At 43.8% G+C, this 22,749-nt stretch overlaps 1 protein-coding gene across 4 annotated transcripts in view; it reads left to right on the top strand.

Annotated features, from left to right (window-relative positions):
- Positions 1–22,749, top strand: part of CORIN (corin, serine peptidase) — a 1,135,185-nt gene that overhangs the window by 140,709 nt on the left and 971,727 nt on the right. For all 4 annotated transcript variants that reach the window (XM_069631711.1, XM_069631714.1, XM_069631713.1 and 1 more), the window contains exon 2: positions 2,230–2,319. In XM_069631711.1, the coding sequence (XP_069487812.1) occupies positions 2,230–2,319 (90 nt within the window). The remainder of the gene's footprint in view (positions 1–2,229; positions 2,320–22,749) is intronic.

The raw sequence follows: 22,749 nt of genomic DNA on the forward strand, positions 1-22,749 counted from the left end.
TAATGTCATGTTTACTTAATGTCATGTACCGTGTTCAAGAAATGTACTGAACTCTGATGCATAAAGCTGTGAACAAGAGAGTGTACTCAAAGTGGTCTTGCATTATTAAGACTTCCTGTTTCTGTGGCATGCGGGTGAGGTCACATGCTCCAGGCTGGTAGTTACTTCCAGAAAATTGACTTGGTGGCTTGGAGTCTCTTCAGTGCATGATAAATGTGAGTGACCCATCCTCTGTTTTTACTTCCTGGGAATAAAGCTGGATACAAAGGCTCAGGAACCTTCGGAAGGCCATGAAAGTTTGCCTAGAGAGCAAAAAAGACTGTTGCAGACCCTCGAAGGACAGCTCAATTTTTCCACAAAAGGGATGCCACTGGGGTGGTTGATTTTGCAAGGATTGGTGAAGGACACTGTTGGGTTAAAGCACATGCATCACATAACCAGAATGATGACAGAGGTGAAGGATGACAAAGAAATATGGAACGAGTTCTTGATTAATTACAACAGGGTCTTCCTGTGGAGGGGGCCCAGAACAGAATGTTTAAATGGAACTCTTCATAGATGTGCAAGGGAGCACTGTGTTATACATCATTCTGTGGAAATAGAATACCATGGAATTGCCTGAGAGCTCGAGGTGAAGAGAGTTGGCTACTAACATTAACTTCCTTGTGTTTTTCTCATGTGGTAGCTATCACCAATTAGTGGGACTAGCTGGCTAACAGAGTGCTTTGGTCCAACAGTTGGGCTATTGAACAGGTGTTGAATAGACAGTATGTACAATGTCTGCATATAATATGACAGTTGGAGGCATTGGTTTTCTTTGTTTGGAGAAGAAGTTCAACTTCACTACAACATTTGTTAAAGGTTGCAAGAATGATATCGCTGATGTTTTGTCTAATTTTCAGTGGTGAAATCTCATGCCAGAGGCCGACCCGGCATTTAAAATGTTCGCTCCCACAAGTGAATGTCCTGGCACTGAATGCACCATCCAAAGTCACAATTGCTAGAAATGAGACTGGTATTGGTTAATCTAGGTGCTGGTACAATCTGGAGTGTCTGGGCATTGCATATTGGCTTAAGGAGGAAACATCAATGGATTTTATTTTATGAGCATGTGAAAAAGGGAGATGGAGGTCATGGATGGCAGCAATCAACTTCATACCTTAGGCATGGTGGAGGCAGTGCATTCCAAATGGCTATTAGGGCAGGAAGACAATGACCGGTCAGGCTAGGATAGGGGCTATTATTCGTTATTTTTGAATGAACTTTGCACAGCTTTCAGAAAGTGTTCAGGGATCCACTTATTAACTGGTATTTTTGGAGTTGCTAGTATTAGAAAGCTGGTGGTTCATAAAACTGACAGTGTCAGGGAGGGGTGTTGGCTGGAGGTGGTGTACAGGATGCATTTCAAGATGTCAAAAATTGACCCGAGAGGGAAGGGAGCATAGGTCTTGTTGAAAGCTAATACAGAATGGGGTGGTGTCCTTTATTGGTAACAGGGGATTATTGGCTGTTACAACCAACAAGCATGGGAGGCCTGCTGGTACACCAGGATGGGAGACTGGTAAGTGTCTATCAGTTTAGCACAGTACTGTGGGCTGGGGGGTTATATTGGTTTGCACCCAACCAGGTATGGAACACATTAATTCAGGATTGTGGAAGCATCTGTCGTGCCCTATTTGTTCAGCACCACTCCTAGGGACACGGCAGAGTTTCTTGGTCTTGCGATATTTTTGAGAGGAATAACGTACAGTGCTATCACTACCTGATCTCCACGGGGTTCAAAAAGCTGAAGTGAGACAACTTGTGAGTTTGAGAGGAGGCAAGTGTGAAGAGGGTTTTAGGATCCTTCCGTGATCTCCTCCCAAGTATCTGTAATGAGTATAGAAGTGATTGATGCCCAGTTCTCGAAGTTGACCACTCCTATACCCAACACATATATGTACCTTTTTGGGTTTGCAGTCCTGAGTGCTTGAGAGATTGGCATTGAACTTCATGGCAACCTCATTTCCAGGGGAAGTTGGCACGCTTTTGTTCACAAACACACAGTGGATCCTTATTCTACTCTATGGGGCCATGTCGGACATCAAGCTTATAAGCTTCAAGGCTTGTAGAAGGGGTTGGAAAAGACATCCTTCAATGGGGGATTCCAAGCTTGTGTTGTGCTTATACTTTCCTAGCATAAGGGTTGGTTGCTCCTAATTTAGTGATCTTCTCTTTCATTCTTTGCAGGTACCCAGAGATGGAGCTGTGGCTGACATTAGACAAGATTTCCAGAAGAATAGGAGAAATACCAAAAAGCAGCAAATGGAGCAATTTCCAGTGAGTATTTTCTCAATGTTAGTCTCTCCACCTTGCAGGTTTTCTTCCAGCATCCAGGTTGCAGTTCAAGTGGCGAAGATGGAGGTACCAGGCAGGATCCCCAATGTATGTCTGACACATGCTGAAGGGGTCCTGATGTAACATTGAAATCTCTTATGACCTCCCAGGATTTGGGAATCTCACAGGATTTGAAGATCTTGCAGCATTTCAGATTCAGGATTGCCTGTGTGGTTCTTGGGTGGAATCCTCTTCCTCCAGTTGTTCATATCTTGCCATGGGTTTCTTGTATCAAACGGACAAGCCATGCAAACTTGTTCTTCTATATGAAATAGCACCATAACATTTCTCAAACAGATGTTATACATTTATCTAAAAATATTCACTGTGATTTGGATAGTAAATAAAAGGGCCATATCTATCTGTAAATTCAAATTCATGGTAGATTTAAACTAAGATCAAATACTTCAGCCATCATTAATACATGATAGATTATATCTCTATCATCTTGTACACCTGGGTAACAGTTCTTCAATCAAATACCACAGTTAACCATGTATTAATTCTATATCATTACATTTAATAATTCTGTTCCAGTTATTCAATTTGTTTGCCTCGTTCATGTTGGGCATATCATACCTGGAATAATATTTCACTCGTAGACCAGTTGTTCTCATACAGTGTAATATTAAATGTTTCAGATTTCAATGTTACCTACTGAACATAACGGACAGCATCTCTTGTCAATGGATATTTTACTCCATCCCCATATTGCCTTTTTGTCCTCCAAACATGAAGTCTTGATTTTCATTGTCCTTGAAAAATGCCATTGCCCATTGAAGGTCCAAGGATGACTCACTTACTCTCAAGCATGGATATTCCTGTATATGGTCTTTCCTGTAATGCAAGTGTGCTGTCCTTCGAACTGGTGTAAGTGCTACATTTGCCCTCTGGTTAAACTACCACAGGGAATTCCCTATCAACACTCAACTAATGCAGCTGTCCTTTTGCCGAAGCTGATCACCATAATGAGGCCATGGGAGAATTCCCCCCTCACCTACCTTACCCCAAGGGTTTTCGAGATGAGATTTTTTTGGCCCTGGCAAGAAACAGCTGGGCTCCATGAGGGCCAAAATGGTTTTCAAGCATGAGATGTTCTTATCCCACGTTTTATTTGTTTTGCCAAATGTGCCTATGAGATTGCCACTTTGTGGTGTGAGAAACCAGAAGGTGTCTCACCCACTAGTCCCCGGGGATCTGTCATCCAGGTGGCCAGGATACAGCCATCGCTTTTGGATCCAGTTCCTGGGGGTGGACAAGTGCGGAGGATCACCTGGCTGAGTGGTCTTCGGGGAGTGGGACACCGGATGGTGAGATGCGGTATCCCCTTCTTTATAACACCTTTCCCACATACTACCAAGTAGGTTATTTAAGAAATCCAACCCCCCCCCCCACCTTTACAACACAAACACTTTCTCAAGGACAGCCCACTATGAGAGAAAACGGACTAACAACTGAGCCGTATACCTGACCTGTCAATACAAGGGTCAGGCAAGGTCAGGCAATTACTGACCATCAAACACACGACTTGCATCAAGTATACCCACACGGATAAAAGGTGGAGTATGAGGGCACACTCTGAGCGAGGCAAAGCACACAAGGAAACAGCAGTTGCAAGATGGCAGTTTAACAAGAGGAGAAAGATGGCGAAACAGAAGGGGTTTGCAAGGGTGGAGGTTCCCTTCTCCTTTTTGACAAGGAACCATTGCTTTCGTGAGCCCTCGAGATTGGAAAGTGTAAGACCAGGAAAACAGGGTGAATAATCCTGCATTTTGTGTCAGAGATACCTGGGGCCCTCCCACATCAATCAAGGCGGGGAGAATTACCCGCCGTGGTACTGTCCTTGGCTCCAAGAACAAAGCAGTGTTGGTGAAGTCAACACAGCTCGTGAGTTAGAGAGACTGATACAAGACCAGTCTGTGTTGAAGCCAAGGATGCAAGCAGCTGCATTGTATGGTGAGCGCTGGTACGAACATTGTAAGAAATACGTGCAATAAAAGACGCAAGTAAAGTTGAACTTCTGATAACTGATTGAACCTTGAAACAAAGATACAATTCCTTTGACAGAGTGATCCGGTACCATGTGGGTACTCAATCAAGGGTCTATGTAAGGTATCCAGGTGAAAGAGTTGTAGAGAATTGTGAATGAAAGTGGCCCTGCGACGGGTCAAGTAAATCCTAGCGCACAATCGAAATTCTTAGATGTTGATACAGTAAAGGACATTTGTGGCAAAGTTGATAAAGTTGGTCCAAGCCCAGCAGAGGGAGAACAATTGAAAGGTTGAAGTGGGTCTGAGCCTGATGGACGGGGATCCAGGCTGAACAGAAAATCGCCCGAGAACTTGTACGTGTGAAACCCTAAGGAGAAAGGAACTTTGTTGTTTGTCGTATTGCATCAGGTCCTCTGAAAAAGAGACTTTGAATGCAAAGAGACTTTGGCACAGAAGACCATGATGTTTAAGTTTTCAACTGCACCCTTATGCTATGGAAGCCAGAGACTGTGGTAAACTCGAGTGTGTCACCTTGTCCCGTGCTGAAAACGTGGGAAAGGGAAGCCAACGGCTTGACTATCATGACATATTATTTCTTTAACACTTTTTTGTTTTGCATAAAATGGTTTCCCACATTATTTGTATTTAAAAGTAAGGATTGGCAATAAGTTTATTTGTATAGGTCCTATATTTTGACAAGACACAACTAGGACTGCGTTATTATTATTCGATGGTCGTAGCTTGCTCCCATCTTTAGATTTAGGTTTAGATAGACGTTTTTAAAACCCAATTGAAGTTCAATAAACAACCTTGAACTGTGATCACTTGTGTCTGTCTTATTGTTTGATAAAATGCCTTCCTTACAGTGGCGATTAGCAGGGAGCGATGGAAGATCATTGAGCTTTGTGCAAGAGGTATAGGTGTAAATTGGTGAGATCCCTTAGAGTTTAAGGGAGCATAGTGCAGTCTGAATGGGTAGCTGGTGAGGGTTCCGCTAAGCCACTGAGTTTGTTTTGGCAGCACTTATTGAGGCACCTGGTGACACCAACCTTTCTGGTGTAGGTAGGCTCTTATTTAGCCGCCTAGTAGGTACTAAGAGCTACAGCATCTGAGAGGTCAAACGATGCTATTATCGTATTGTGCCACCTACTCTGGTCTTCATGCTTAGAGATGCAGGATGATATAGGTTAGTAAGCTCTAACTACATCATGGAATGGACCTGTTAATTGACCCAATACAATTTACAAATAACTAAACTGAACCTGAGGTAGTCCCAGGGGGTAAGGACCCAAACCTGTGAAGGAACACAGATGCCTACAAGGTGAGAGGATGTGCCCCATGAATGTGAAAAGCCCCTAGGTGTCCCATTGTGTGGAAACCATTTTGGCATCAGGTGGAAGCAGGTTTACTCTTCTAATGGGCACCCCTGTTAATTTGGCCTCCTAACAGTAAATAACAAGGGGCTGGTTGCAGCCTATTTTAAGATGTGTTTTTCTTTGCTTATGAGTCTAATTATTTCTATATCCAAATGTCCATTTGTGTATTATTTTGGTGTGGTTGGGTGTTGAGATTGGAGGGAAAGCGTGGCCATGGAGCACCCATGGCCCCATCCTCCCCAACCCCCCACAATGTGCAGATAAGGCAATGTGTTTAGTACAATAATAATAAAATATTACAAACCATTAAACATTATTCGGAAAATAATTCCTTAAATTTTACAAATCCACCCCAACATAGTACTCTTACATTTTACAGCATGCTGCCAACATGCCCTACCCTCCCAAGTATGCAAGTCCATAATCCTAGCAGTGTCAATCTAAAATGTGTCTAAAAAGAACCACCCCAGAATTTTTGTCTTTAGTACTTAGTATTTGACATGCAACACAGGCTAATCCAAAGATTAAACTGGGCACCCATCAAAATATGGCAGTGTAATCTGATTCCTGAGGGTTTCTGCTGTGCTTGCAATAAAGAAAAGGTCACAAACTTACATATGTTCAGGGTTTGTAAAGGCCTCTTTCTGGGAGTGTGTGCTCCAGAGATGGGAATTGGTAGCAGGAGCAGCCATCCTGAAATCTCTCATTCTGAGAGGGTGTGCTACAGAGACGAATTAGTAGCGGGAGCAGCCATATGAAAATCTCTCATTCTGGGAGGGAGTGCTGCGGAGACTGGAAATAGCAGGAGCAGGCATTCTGAAATCTTTCCAGCATTGTGTCCTGTGCCTCCTCCGGATGACCTCCCGGACCCCTAACCAAACAGTCTTGTCTCCTGCCAACAAATGGCTCACAGATCACCAGTGATGGGCAAAAAATTGATTTTAAAACATTGTAAAGTAAGTGCCCTACAAAATTGTGATGACTGGGTCAATGGCCGGCTCACTCTTTGTGCAGGAGAAATGGTTTTATCTTGAAGACTGTATCTTCAGGGCAAATATGATCTTGTTTGGTGCACCATTCATTATTGTTAGATATCATTTATCACAGTCGATTGTTAGCTGGTGCGCATTGTGTCACCCTGAGTTGCTTGGAGCTTCTTCACTGCTTCAGTGTCTGCCTTGTCTATCAATTAGTTGTATAGTGTAGAACTATTTATGTATGTATTTGAATCATATATAGATTCTGCTAGGGCAACACAAACAGTTTGGGATTCCCGATGTACAATACCACTCCACTATTCCAGGCACTTAAAAGACATTGATGGCTCAAACCTCGAAATGTACTTAAAAGAATTAACTAAATTCAAACTAAAGTGATCTCTATCTTTATACCAGGGAAAGCACTACATTTTTATAGATTCAAGAATAATTGGGCAGCAAAAGGAATGTTACTTGCCTACATTAACCTCACTACTGGTTCTCATGCAAGCTTTCATTTCCATAATCAATTCTAAAGATACAAAGCAGTCAAAATACACTCCTTCTCTGTTTTCTCCTATCTAAGCAACACAGTATACTTCAATGGTAACATTTCAACATGAGGCGTAGGAGTTCTGTTTCAATACATCAAAATACAATCTTCATTTTCTCCAATGACCGCCACCATTTATCTATCAGAATTTTAAAATCAACATTAAATGTGGTGCAGTGACTCTTGCATGTGTATGCAATATGTTGGGAATATATGTATTCAGCTTTCAATGAACATGTGTACAGTTTTCTGTCTATTTGTGTGTAAGTTTCAGTATATAGGTGTATTGTTTTTTGGTTTATATGTGTTTTTGGACTGGATGTGTACTAGTTTCCAGTAATGGGTAGAAAGTGAAAACACCCCTGCCCTTTCACATTACACATAGGTCTGATAAGGGTCTGAGGGTGTTTAACACTTTAGATAATTTTGTATAAATAGAATTAATTCTCTATGCCTTTTTATGTTTAGGCAAATATAATTTATGACTCGACTCACAACTGCTGCAAATCTTTGCATGATGTCACATTTCACAATAGTGGGTCATGTCTTACACTATGGTGTGTCTGATTCAATGTTGGCCTGAGCCAAGGATTCTGTTTAATGGTACTTCATTTTACGAAAAAAACAATTCTGCATTTAAGTTGCACTAAAATGCTGTTTACAGAGACTAGAATTAGTAGCGGGAGCAAATGCGTTGTATTTTAAGGAAATTGCATCTCACTGGGTATTCAATGTAAATGGGACACTCAACATTTTATTTAACACTATACCTGCATCTTGATCAAATTAGCATTTCGCTTGATTCCTAGCCTTTTAGTCCTAGCATTTTCAATGGACAGTCTATAGGGACAATTAGGAGTTCTCTCAGGATTCTACTTACAATTCGAGTCGGACTTCTCATTTTGTGGGGAATCTGCTGAGACACTCGTTCTGGAGCTGCAGTCTCTGCAAGGTCCTTTTCAGCGGTCTGTCTAGCAATAAGTCTTCCTATGGAAGGACGTCTGTCTCCAGCTTGTCTAGGATAGATATCCAAATGGTTTTAGCTCTGCTCCCTATCCAGCTCGAGTTCCCATGGTATCCTTACTAATCTTCAATATTCTCCCAATATCGCAATGTTGTTTGTGCATGCTGTTTCATATCTTTGACTCCTCCCCTTTTGTGTGACTTTCTCCAGTCCCATGATTACAAAGGGGCATAACTCCCACCTAATGTAAAATGGCAATTTTGTTTATGCCACATAACTTTCCATGAGAATGTGCAAGATTTATAAAATCAATATCATATTCTGTAGATCAGTGAACATGATCACATGTGCCGCTTGTCCCTATGTGATGCATATTTCCAGAGATAATCCTTTTTCCTATTACTCTCCAGAGTTTTCCATTATGTCCTAGGAAAATTTGATATGTTTTGTAATTAGTCTTACGTTTCTAGAAGCTTCCCTCACTGAGTTGTGTTCAATTGAAACAGTCGCTGCAGGAGGCTGAACAACCCTTGCCAATCTACTGCTTTTTCCTGTAGGATTAGGTATTCTGCTTGCTTCCCTGGACTACCTGACTTACTGAGAAGCTACTTAATCCTCACCTATGCACGTTAGCATGCACGTTGTGGCAAGTTGTTTTATGTTGAAGCAGCCACAGAAAGTCTCAGCAGGAACAAAAGAGCGGGGAGAACTACTGTTGGTTTAATCGTCGGCTTGGCAAGTTTCAGCATGTGAGGGAGTAAATGTAGTAATAGTTTACTCACACACAGATCTGCACACTAGCATCTAAGGCTGTGAACCTTTTCTCTGATGCAGACCAAGAGAAAATCTAACATTTGCAGCAATAAGCAAATGTCAAATCATGGACGGATGCCTCTCGACAACCCACCTCGGCTGAATGGACAGCCAAGAACTAGATCAGTATTGCTGTTCCCATTACAATCGCATTCACATCCGCCCATTCCCCATGCTGACTGAAAAACTACTAAATATTTTAAGGTGCAGGAGATGGGTGGATAGTGAGAGTTCAATTTGGTGACTTTGCCTGATTTCGTAGAGCTGGCTGTTATGGTTAGTGTATCCTCAGAAATTGGCAACAACAATTCACTTCTTAACCAGCGTCACTCTCTGCAAGCTGAGGTGCAACAGTTGCCGACTTCAAACTGTTACAAGAACTCTGAAGGCTCAGCTGCAAGTAAAAGAGCTTTGCATGAAGGTCTCAATTTACCCTCTACTAATCATAGACTATCTGCTTCCCCTCGCTTAACAGGCTTAATAGAGGACTCTATTTGCAAAGCACTGGTGCAGAGTATTTTACCGGATGAGCAGGAAAGGTTACAGAATACCACCAGAGTGGGCAAGAGCAAGGCCCTGACTAAATTCTGCTAAAACTGCAATCATCTAGCCAGTGAATCTCAGAGGCACACCTACTTATTAGACCAGTTGTTAATGTTATACAAGGCTAATTCAACCAGGATTACTAAAGGTCATAATGATAATAAGAATGCACCTAGCAGATAAGGTGAAAAAGTGGCCCAGACATCTACCTTATTGACTGAAACGGTGCAGATTAGTAAAACACCATTGAAATCTCCATTAGTAGAGAATACCGAGGACTGAAGGTGCACTGAGGAGGAAAATGAGCCAATCTACAATTCAGTGTCTTCTAGGAAAGTGAGGCGCAAAAGGTTGAAGGCAGTAAAGGGGGGGGAAAAGTCTTGTATCATGATCTAGAGCCTATTCTGGACTCATCGTGGATAGCAGACGTTATAGCGAACATGGAAAAAAAGAGCACGTCTTGCAAAAAAAAAAAAGTAAGTATGTGGCAAGGAAACTGAGGAGATCCAATAACAAACCTGGTGATCTAACCTCTTGACTCTTAAACAGTGGTCCCAAAAATAATCCTGAAAACCCAGACCTAATCCGGCACCTTGTAAAATGATTGACAAATCCATTTTGTCACTGCAGATGCAGGACAAAAAGGCCAATTCACCAGCCTCTGATTTTTATGATGGCGTTGAAATAATGGTCACGTGCAGGTTCATGCTTTGGTTAAATCTGGTAAATCTGAACAAATTGTGTACTTGCCGTTGACTTCATTTACTGTAACATGCCTTTTTTCCGAAGGTGGCAATCCTCCTATGAATTGGAGTGCATTGTTGGACTGGTTGAGTCATTTACCATCATTGCGAGTATTACAGAGTGGGAAGTTTGAGTAGTCTAACAGTTGGAACGGTATAGCACAATGGTAACAAAAGTCCACTGTAGCGACTCAGATAGTGACACTGGTATTCAGAAATGGATCTTCCCTTTTAAATGTGGGCTTTGATATTGATTACATTGTAAATCTGAGTTTAAAACAAGTCGATTTCATCACAAGGCCTGTGGTACATCCTCAATCTCCGATGGAAAATTTTAATAAGCCGATAGTTCCGCTACTGAAGTCTCTTCCAGCCAGACAAAATGGAGACGCAATGATGAAGACCCATTTAAAGTGGCTCATGTCCTTCTTGCCGGCACCGAGCTAGTGTACCTGAATGTAGTATAACCATATGTTCTTGGAATACCCGGGTCCACCTCTTACAGATGAGGGTTCATGTAACCTTCTTCAGGAATCAGACATAATATTACTGCAAGAAACCTGGCTGACTGGGGATGCTGCATTTTTATGGATATTCCTGCTTTAAAAATCCATCGATAAGGGGTGATAAAGGTCAGCCATTTGGTGGATCATAGACCTTTTGATCTAATAAATCTAGATCAATAGACATTACCTCATCAACTAATAATCCTATTAGTTGATGTGGAACTATGTAATAACTACCACATTTTGTTTGTAAATTTACATGATCTACTTAGAGGCGGTTGCACTGAATTCATACAACTGATTATATATGAGAATATAGCATCACTCAGAACTGTGTCCATTGATGTAGACATTTTATTTGGGAGTGATCTAAATTCTCCTTGTATTGACTGTGTTGTGACTGAAAAGGGAGTGCTGCCATTTCATGCAGTGTTTAACAGATGAGCCAAACATTTGGCACTGCTGTTTGTGAGTAGAGTTTTTTGAAGACCTAGGAGTGTTTATCATCAATGCATGTATAGGGATAACCCGGCTTCAAAGACGTGGAGAAATGGTGACAAGTACTCCACGGTTGATTATTCTTTAGAGAGTGAATCAATCTGTGCCAAGGTCAACTTGATGACTGTGAAGTTTAGTGATCACTTTATCTTAAACATTAATTTGGCCTTGAAGGGCGCTGTCATACTGGAGTTTTTTAAAATGTGGGTGATGTGCAGGTGAACAATGGGTTCAACTGAGTGGGCTGATCTGATAGAAATATGGCAGCTGTGACAAAATATATGGCAAACCTGGTCAAAGTATTTGAAAGGTTTAATTGCCCAGATAAGATCATAAACTGGATTAGTTCCATCACCAGAATATTTCTGATAAGTACAGGCCCCGTTTTTAAAGAGAATGCAAAGCATCCCCACCCATTTGACAAAGTAATAACCAAAGAAAAACACACTTTAAGGCAGAAAATTAGAAAAGTGCGACATTCTGACATGAACATCTCGAGTAAACCTAGAGTGGTAAGGAATCTAAAAAATAGATATAGGAACTGGACTACACACCATCATATGTCCACTGTGAATCATTCCTGGCAGAACCTATACAAAGCTATAAGGAAAAACGATAGCAAACAGTTGTTGCACATTTTCTATAGTAAAGGTAGGGAATCTGAGAAAGCCTCGTCTAACAGGATTGCTGCTGTCATTTGGGAGTACCACATTGATGAAAGGGTCAAAGCTAAATTCCCTCATAGATTGTCCCATCAGGTCTCGTTTAAGTTTAGTTTTGTCAGGCAAGATAAGAAACTTTAACAATCCAGAGCGCTCGACCCTGATGGTGTCTCTAATATGGTCTTCAGAACGAACCCTGACATATGAGTGGATATTTTGATGGTATTGTTTAAGTGGATTGTCAGTACTGGTCATATCCCCTTCTCTTGGAAACAATCCCACATCATCCCAGTATTTAAACTTGGCAAAAGAGACGATCCACAAAAAAGGTATTGACTACTGTCTCGATTAGACGGATCTACTAAAATATTTGCTTTGTGTTTGCTTCGCAGCATTGAGAAATGGATTGAGGAACACCAAGTACTGACAGTATTCCAGAAGGGTCTTTCTTATACCTATAACATGCCTATAGTTAACTCTCTCATTCATCAGGCACATGTTAAAACTTCCATGCCCCTTAATATTCTTTGTCAACTTTGCTTCACCATTTGACACGATAGATTGTGCAAAGTTGTGGAACAAACTGGAGGGTTTGAACATGCCTGGGCATCTCATCTATGCCTGCCAACTCTTGCATGAGAACAACTTCGCCCCCGGGTTAGGTTGAAATGTGCTGGGGAAATGACCACCTTGATAGAAATTGGAAAAGGAGTAAAACAGAGGTGGTACTTGCCCCTGTTCTGTTCAACCTTTTCCTGCTCGACATTGGAGAGTTTCTGGATAAAGCCTGAAACTTTCCACCAAAATTTGGTTGTACAAAATGCTTACATCTTGCCTATGTGGACGATCTGGCAATTTTTGATACAACATATGTGGGGATTTGTAGAAGTGCAAGGTCAAATGCAGTATGCAAAGTCGAACGAGTTGGTTGTTAACTTATGCAAATCAAACTTCATGAGGTTTGGGAAAGCTAAAGAAAGCAAGGTGAGCATTCTGACATCAGAGGGTAATAGGAATAGGGTTTATAGCTATTCTCATCTGGGCAATGCATCCAGCGAAAGGAACTGTTGCTCTTCAATAAACACCATTTAAAGGCTGTATCCATCATGTTCTCATTAAAAATCTTTGTCCCCAGTGATGCTGGCTTTAGCCTAATAGGCATTGTCGAGCTGCATCACCAAAAACTTGTGACCAGCATTGCATATGCATTGGAATGTTCATATACAGATTTCGAGCATTAGGCCGACTGTCTGGAGGGCTATATCTGGCGTCACATATTTGGTCTATCAAGGAACACATCAATCCAAGCGTTAAGAATAGAGCTTGGTTTGACAACTTTGAGCAGGGTGGTGAAAATCAATAGGGGAAATGTGTTTATATAAACCATGTGTGCAGAGAAAGATGATGTACTTGTTACCATTAAAGAAGAACTGATTAACTGATTAAGGGGTCCAGCTTGGCCTTATTGGAGTTAAAAGCTGCTAATGAGAATTTATTTGTAAAAATTGCTTGCATTCCAAACTGGGATCTGGGACAGGAAGTGCTCTTGGGAGCTTTCAAAAAGAGATGGGACTGGGCCCAGAATGGTCAAACTGTCTTCTCTGTGTGACTATGATAATTTAGATTTCCCTTATCGAAGACCGCAGAAATATATTTTTCAATTCCCTAATTCTACGTTGAGACGCAACTTTATGCAGTTAAGATTAAATAAACTTCTGGTTATGGCAGTTAAGGGTGGGTGGTTGGGTCTATCGATGGACGAGTGTCGCTGCCGCCTACGTCAAGATTGTGACACTATAGAATCACTTGGGCATGTTCTCACTGCCTCTAAAACAATGTTAAAGTATTATATTAGATATTAAATGCACTTGACAGAAGGATTCCTGAAGATTCAGAAGAATTGCTCTAGTTAAATTGTATTTCAAGGTGTAGTTTATCAATATAAATCACTTTGGTTAAAGTGTGGCAAGCCTTTGAGCATGAACTTGCCAATGTATGTGCATACGTTTTCATGTGTATACATTGAGCCTCATTACGAGTCCGGCGGTAACCGAGCCGGAAAAACCTGCAGGTTACCGCCGGACTCGTATTACCATTCCGCCTCCGTGATTCCTGGAATTACCGGGGCATTATGACCCCGGTGACCCGGGAATTCCAGAGGCAGAATTGTGTAAGTCCCCATTCCCATGGAGTCCCAGAGGCTCCATGGGGATGGGGACAATGGAAACACCGGTTCCGTCTATGACGCAGCCAGTGTCTCCATTTCTGCCTGCAGGCGGGTGGTGTTAAACCCGCCAGGTCAGACCTGGCGGGAGTGACCCCCTCCTTCCTGCAGGACTCTTAATCAGCCGGTCCGGAAAGAGCGGTGGTGGCGGTTTTACCACCACCGTTCTTTCCGGACCGGCAGGGTCGTAATGAGGCCCATTGTGTACATTTGAGATGAGCTCAGTATTGAAGATTTTTTTTTAGTATATTAATTTGCTGTGCACATCTTGATACTCTTTTTTTGCTTTTATGAATTTTAATTAATTGTTGTTTTTATGTGAATAGTTCGATATGAACTGGAACCACACAAAAAAATGCCATCCTTTTATCTTTCTATTCAGTTTTGTAATTGAAGAAATGCTGACATCAGCCCAAGTAGGTCACGGTTGGTGCATCCATTTGCACACACTACTTCCTGATGCTTATTCATGATCAACTAAGGTATTGCATGACTTCAGCTAGCGGATTTTATGAGGGTCCTAGAGTTTGATGTATGTCCTAGGTTCCGCTGAAGCTGACTTTTAGGCCTGCCACCTGGGCGTGTCCATGAGCATGTGTAAATGAGTATAAACATGATTAAATCAGAGCTTGTGTGGCCTCCAATTTTATTAATTTGGTATTTCTAATGAGCCCACGCACAATGTGTTTCAAGGCGTGGTTCAAGGTGCAACAAGGCAAGGGGGGAACAGAGAAAGATAAAAATTGTCCTAATAGGCCTTGTGACATTTGGATTGTGCAAGTGCAGTAACGAGAAGCGCGGGAGAGTGGAGGGGCAGGAGTGCTGTTCAGGGTGGAAGGGCCTGTGGGTTGGCAAGTGCCAGAAGAGGCTGGTTGGACAGAGCCAGGCGAGTGCAGAGAGTGCCGGGGAAAGCTAAGTGGGAGGAGAGGGGCTGGAAGGGCTCAAGGTGCAGGCCCAGACAGGCTAGTGCAGGGGGTGGGGGTCCAAACAGGGAAGTGCAGGTGGACAGGGGCGGGGAAGACCAAGTGCATTGGTATACTGAATGAGGAAGGCCTGGTGCTCTGTAAAACTCTGAAGGAACCAGACTGCCAGTCAAGAGGCAGAAGGGGACATTAGCAGAGGAGGGGGAGAGGGAAAGGGGAAGAAAAAAGGAGGGTCTCTGGAAGGTTCTGGAACTTAAGGAGATCGGGCTCAGGTCTGAGAGGGGCAGGGAGGTCATTCCAGAGAGAGGAACCTTTGGAAGTGAAAGATCTATCCCCCACTCTCTGCTTGGAAAAGCGTTGGATCTGCAGAGTGTTGGAACTAGAACACCGAAGGCCTCTAGCAGGGAGGTATTTAGGGAGAGAGAGTTGGATGTAGCAGGGTCTCTGGCTCCAGAAAACCTTGTGGATGATGCAGAGGGTCTTGAACTTGATCCTCAAAGCAACCGGGAGGCAGTGGAATGGTTTTAGCGGTGGGGAGATGCGGTCCCTGGGCTTTAGGCCAAGGGTAAGTCTTGCAGTCCTATTCTGGATTAGTTGAAGGGGGCAAAGTGAGGGGTTAGGAAGATTCTGTGGGAAGGGAATGGGAAGGGAATGTCTCCGAGTAGGTTCACCTGAAAGTGGGCCTTCTTAGCAAGGTCTGTGATGTGAGGCGAGAAGGAGAGACGGGAGTCGAAGATAATACCAAGGTTTTTTGCCTCACAGGAGGGTCAGGGGAGGGGCCCCATGCATACATGCATACATGCCAACATTCTGTGGCACCTGGGAGAGAGATTTCATTAGAGAAATTGGGAGACTAAAACCTTTAGTTAGGAATGCATTGGGAAAATTACTTTAGGTGGGAGAATGTGAAAAATAGCAATATTTTTCACCAAAAAACCGGGAGTCTTCCGCCATAATCGGGAGGGTTGGCATGTAGGCCCATGGAGGACGGCCAGAGTGTAGGAGTTTTTTGTATTGTGAATTCCTGAACTGGGCTTGGGCTTTAAAAATGTTACTCTTCAGCCAGTTCATCAATATGTTCAAGCAAGTCTCATTTCGCATTAAATACTATAGTGTAAAGAGTGAAATGCATGAATGCCAGAATAAAATGGGACTTTAAATTATACTTCATATTTTTACATTAAAATTTTGCAATATTTAAATTAAACAAAATAGATATCATTTACAGTCATTAGTAGATCGTGTGGAGCCCCAGCTGCAATGGTGGCAGCGTGGCACAGCCAGACGTGGCCTGCAGTCTGCGGGGCACACCTGTGCTCTCCGCCGGGTATGAATATCCTATAGGCGTCTAGGTTCAGACTTGCAGCTCACCTCACCTGCCCTTGAAGGATGAAGGGGCACGCCGCTCCCTTCCTCTCCAAGGTTCCAGTATCTCGGGAAAGCCACACAGACTCCTTGTCTGCTGATCATTATTCATGCAGCAGTGCTCTGCCCCATCCTCCAGCCCAGGTTCCGGTCAGGAAGTATGCCTACTGCCTGCCACGACTGGGCTGCCCACCCAATGAAGACTGGCAAGGTGTGGGTGTGATGGAGAATGCGGGTGGGTGCCAGTGCCACCCGCAGTTTGAGGTGAGGTTGGAGCACAAGGATTGCCATCCTGGGCCTGGCTCTGCTAATATGTGCAATGGGCAAGGCTAGTGAGGGACATGGCATCTGTTTGTACTTATCTTATAACCATACATACATAAAGCATCACTCAAAAACTTGTTTTGTTTTGGCAATAATACTAATAAACATAACTGAGTATTATGGATATTCCAAACAAGCAGGTGTGAAGTGTCTTCTTAGTTCTGTACTTTTGGGCACTTGGGCCAGGAACTGGAAGTGGCCCTTCCATGTTCACAGGGTGCCCCCAGCATGCGCTCCCTCATCTGTGTCTTTGGGACCTGTAAATTGGCTGGTGCTGCACTCCTGTGCCTGATGGCAGTTTTCTTCCAGACCCATGCTCCCACACCTGAGTGGATTCACGGCCACTCTGGTTCCCCCGAAAGACCCTCATTCTACTTGCACCCCCTTGTTGCTCAAGCATTCAGGATCCCTGTGTGGAATAACTCCCATCTCATTCACTGGTGGGGTCCATCTCTGTGAAATAGGTCTGTGTCAGAAAAAACTATTCTTGATGAAGTTCAGGCCCTTGCCTGTGCAAACTTTTTCTATGCTTTTGTTCAGATTCTTCGTAGCTATGTCAATGGCTCTGTTTGAAGAGGCACCTCTCTGTATTTTCCTGGGCACTATTTCTGACCTAAATAGCTGTTTCCTTCCAGCTTCTTGCTATCCCTGTTAGAGATGCACAGATGTCCTGTGTTGGCTGTTTTCTCCCTTATTCTACACCTCCCAGGTGTATTACTAGGTATTCTGGGGGGTCTCTGAAACCTACTTTGTCTGCCAGTCTTTCATGTATGTCATCCCATGTCATGCCCCGGTGCCCCACTAAGAGGTGATGGTGTTTTTAAAGGGTAGATTCTCGTTTCCTCTGTCCACATTCCTGACCTAGTCACAAAGGAGAGCCCCACGAACCAGGCAGATTTGTAGGGGGCTTCATCATCTGTTGAGAGATTTGTCAAATTAGCTCAGGCCCCGCGTATCTTCTAAAGCTCCCTGATGCCCAGACCCCTATTTTTTTGACTCCCTATGGCCCCTAGCCACCACTCCATGCAGATGTTGCTGCACCTATTCTGAGGGAGTGGGTTCCATATTCTGCACTGTCCCAGACAACCTTAGCGATAGCTTTTTTGAGGATGGCCTGGAACTGAAAGCAGCTGAGGGCCTTGCCATCCCTGTGGATCAAGAATTGGCCCACCAGTTGGGGCCGTGTGATGACAGAATCATTTGTTATGTGTATCGGGCAGTCATTCCTATCTTCAATGCAGTATAGTTTGATCAACCAGCCTTTTTTCGTTTTTTTGTCTTTCTTATCTCTATTATCATGTAGTCCCGCCCCATGCGCGCACGTCTAACATGGCTAGACCATCATTGGCCATTGTATTAAAGGTTATTAATTCGCGGACTCTGAGGGCCCCAAAGTAGGCCCGCGCAAAGGCTGCCCTGCATAGTGTAGTCTCATATGTGTGAACGTATTTCCTCCAGCTTTGACAATATTGTTTTTAATGTTTCAAAATTCAGGGGGCGTCTTTTCTCTTTCACTGGCCCTTAGATTTTAACACACCCTTTGAAAGCATAATCTATCAGTGCGCTGTGGGTTGGAACTTTTCCCCCCGGTCAATTTTATAAAGTATGCTATGGCTGACGGGTGCATCCTAGCCCATGCTTTCTTGTTGTTCTGATCATAAGCCCATGCTACAAATTTGTTATCCTTGTTCTCCTTTATGTCTTCTGTGTTTGCAACATGTGTTATTTCTTTTACTGTAGCCAGGCACTTACTGTAATGCTTGGCTGTTTTCGCTGCCAAAGCCTTGATGGCCATCTCCATCAAGACCCTTGTGGGGGCCTCGGGCTGTTTGGTGGGGAGTGAGTTTTTGTCGGCACCCGGCTCTGAGGTGCGATTGGCCGCAGAATTCTCTTTCAGGACCCGGCCGTTCAGCATTGACCAATCAGCTGATTTCAGGAATTCCCTGTCAGAACTTCAACCTCTTTTGGGACTTCTGTCATGGTCTGGTCGGAGGTGCCAGAATGTATCCCACTGAAGGCGAGATAAACATCATTATCTGCTCCTTGAGTTTATTCCTATATTGTTGTCAAGAGAAATTGTGGCCATTGCCCCTAGTACTTTCAGCATCAATTGGTATGATGGTGTTCTTTTATTGATGATGCTAACCACTGCCATATTTTCCAAACAGACGACCCATAGCTTTAAGGCAATCCATAAGGGGGAGGATTTCCAGAAGCTTTCTGTTCATGGTCAACCTGTGCTTGTGCTATGATTTTGACCAAGTGCCCACAAACCAACTTTTTTCAAAATTCCACCAAAATCCTTTCTGCCGACGGCATCGTGAATAACACTCTTTTCATTTCCGTATTTAATGGCATGCACCATATGACAGCCCCATTGAAATTCTTCAAAATGTTTTCCCATGTGTTTAAGTCCTTTCTGACCCCTTCATCCAATCCTTTGTGTAGGTGTGGTTTTCTGAAGCCTCTGGTTTTTAGTTCTGAGCTTATATTAAAAAAAAACGTCCTTGCTGTATCACCCTCGCTGCAAAGTTAAGACCGTCAGCAAGTGACTGGGTTTCTCTGACTGGCCCTTTGTCCTTTTGTTTTAAACTCCTGATTGTCTTCAGCAGGCTTTCTATTTTTTCTTTGGGAATCCTACATTCCCCTAAATCAGTGTCTATTCTGATATGATATGATATTTTATTTATAGCGTGCCCATACACAAGTGTTTCAAGGTACCTAAAAAGGATATCCTGTTAGCAGGGCCTGCTGTGTGCTAAAGGTGATGCCCCATTCCTCTGTTCATTTTATAAATGAATCTAGCACCTGCTTGCAGGTGTTTGATTCACTGGATCCCATGATTATGAAGTCATGCAGGTAGTCGGGACCATGGAAGCCTCCGGAGTGTGCCTTTGGAAGACCCATTGCAGAAAACCGCTATATTTCTCAAGGAATGCACTGGAGATAGCATAGCCCATGGGAAGGCATTTGTCTACATATATCATGTTTTCAAATTGAAACCATAGCCATGGCTGTGATCTAGGGTGTACTGGTAGTAACCTATGTCCACCCTGGCTAGAAGTGCGCCTTTTCCTGCTTTTTTGATTAATCTAATTGCTCCTTGGAAGCTAGTGTAGGACACCGCTGTGTCCAGCTCCTATAAGCCAGCATTTGCTGACCTGCCTGGGGGAAATGACAGGTGCTGTATGAGTCTGTATTTTCCTGGTTCCTTTTTGGGAACCAGTCCGATGGGTGAGCATATGAAATTGCTGAAAGGTGCCGCTACCCAGGGTCCACTTATCCTTTCAGATCTGCTCTTACAGCTTCTGGGTTTTCCCTGGCTGATTTTAGGCTCTGTGGGATGCCTGCTGAGCCGTGCCCTTTCAATGGGATGCTGAAACAATTTGTGAAACCTTCATGTAAAAATGGCTGGATTGCCTGTCAGTGTATGTGTCCAGCCACTCCTCCACTGCCTGCAGCTTTATGGGTGATAGGCCAATGTCTGAGTGGTTTCTACAGGTCCTCCTGCTTGGGGTTCTTGGAGGGGCAAGGGATTCTTGTGCATTTGGTGATGCTGTTCTACCCCCATATCTGCTGCACTGGTGTCTATATCTACATTCCATAGCCCGGGCACAGTAGCCCTTTTCATATTTCCAACAAATGGTGGTATTACCATTGGGGGGGGGCTGCGTTTTTGGTGGGTTTGTATTGTGGATATGTGACCTAGAACCCTCGGTCCGTTTCTTTCGAAAGGGCTGCCCCCCTTTATTGTGTCTGCTTGTTGTTGCCTGTGAGGTTTTCACTGCCTGTTTCCCATAGTGTGTACCGGTTAGTAGTAATCTAATTTTCAATACCTCGTGGACGTGTACATTGGCCTCCACTTCATCTCAGCCCAGTTCTGGGGATATTGTTCCATGCGCTGCCAGAATTCTCTTTCGTAATTAAGCCAGCCTTCCCCTCCAAAGGTGTCGTTGACCTCCAGGATCTTGTCCTCGAATGCCAAAAGTGCTACCCCCGTCTCTGGCAATTCTTCCATTATGGTGGTTGCCAAAATGTTAAAAGCCCTAAACTAGTTCTTAAAGCTTCTCTCCACGAGTGTTCACTTGGTTGTGCTTTTGTCTTCCTCCTTCCTATCCTCTTTCACTACGTCATTGCCTCTGTTTGAATTCGAACAGTGGTAATATTTCTATGAACACTTTTCTCCATATCTTTTCTTTTACTATCAGTTCTATATGCCAAGCTACTGTCCTATTCAACTTTTTCTGAGGTTCATGCTCCGCTGTGGGCCTCGCATATTTTGTTATATAAGCCCCATTGTCCGCCGGTCCGGTCATATTGCTTGCTGTGCTTAAAGGTGTGTTTGTCATTATGGCCCCCTTGGCAAATGGCTTTGTGGGTGTGCTTGTGTAAAATACACTGTGTGTTGTTGCCATTGCTGGTGTTTTATGGGCCGGCGCTCTGCCAGTTATGCTGCTAATTGGCATATTAGCGATTGTGGGTGTGCTCTTTATGAGCTCGCCACAGGCTGTTGGGTTACCTTGTGGCTGGGGCTGCCACGTCCCCTCCCAGGCTCTGACGTGTTCCCTATCTGTTCCCCTATGGCCTGTGGGATCTCTGCATGCATCTTTACTGTTGTTTAACCCCTTAGCTGTGCCTAAATCTGCCACCATATTTTCCCTTTTTCTCAACAATTCAAACTCTTGCAGTGATTTCTGTTCAAACAGCATCTTTTTAAACATTTTTCCAATTTCTTTGCATTAGTATCTTCTTCTTTTCAGTGTGCTTCTTCCCTCTGACATTCTGGGTTGTTATTGAGGCCCTCTCTGCATCTTCGCTCCTCTCCACACGTGTCTTTTTGTTGCCTGGCACCATGTCTTCTCCCCTGCTGTTGCTGTCTTCATCTTCTGATGAATCTCCACCAAGCCGCCTTCTGACCCAGTCAATGCTGAATTCCTTTTCCGCAGCTACAGCCCACTCCAGCAACCTGGTGCCCCGTGTTGCTTTCATTTCTTTTTGGGGACTTGCCATCGTACTTGTGAGCTTGGTGTTCGTTAGGTTTTTGAAAAACGTGTAAAATAGAATTCATTTTTTGCTGATTCCAAAATATCTGCCGCTACTTTTTGCTTAGTTGCCAACTTTGCGAGGATCTTCTGTTTTAGCTTGCTCTAAAATCTGCTGCTGCCCTCTCTTGCAACATTTACCTGCTAACTTTGCCCAAAACTGTGCCGGTCCTTCTTTTTTAGGCTCCTGTTTTTGTTTTTGTTATCGAGATGCCTTTCCGCTCTTAGCTGTGCTGTGTTGCTACAGCAACATGAGGCTTCCCTGGGCAGAAGTGGATACTTTATCCTGGGACTCCTTCTGGCTTTTTAACCTTCCCCAGAGTTCTCGGGCGTCCTTCGTTGCAGCAGGAATTGCTGTTGTCGGATGACCGTGTAGCTTTGCTTGTCCCTGTGTGCCTCCGATAATTTTGTGAGCATTTAAAGGGCCTCCTACACCCCTGTGGTGTGGGCCGTACTCTTTCCGGGCTGCTGCTCTTTTATTTTATTTTGATTCTCCAGGCCCCTTTGACCGCAAGGCGTATTAACGTATTAGCACCTGCTCCTCGTTTTGTGCCGCTTCCGATCTATTAGCCAGGGTGGTGGGCTGATGTCTAAGCTTGATGCTTTTCTGCTCCGCACTTGCAGCGCGTATTGCGGGAACACTCCAGCCGCCCTGCCTGCTTCGGCACTGCCGACCCCCGAACGGGCTAACCAAGCCCAGCATTTTTCTACTCGAGCCCAAAGCCTCGCTCTGCCATCCAGCTTATGCTAGAGCTCCCGACCCCGAACGGGGTGAAAAGCGCCCTAAAAAGAACACAGGGAAACAAAGAGCCCAAATGAAAAGTTGTTCTGCGAACATAGAATACTGCCACACTCCGAACCGAGTGTTA

The sequence above is a fragment of the Ambystoma mexicanum genome, chromosome 6q (genome assembly GCF_040938575.1).
Source record: "Ambystoma mexicanum isolate Mex_15411 chromosome 6q, UKY_AmexF1_1, whole genome shotgun sequence".
NCBI lineage: Eukaryota > Metazoa > Chordata > Amphibia > Caudata > Ambystomatidae > Ambystoma > Ambystoma mexicanum.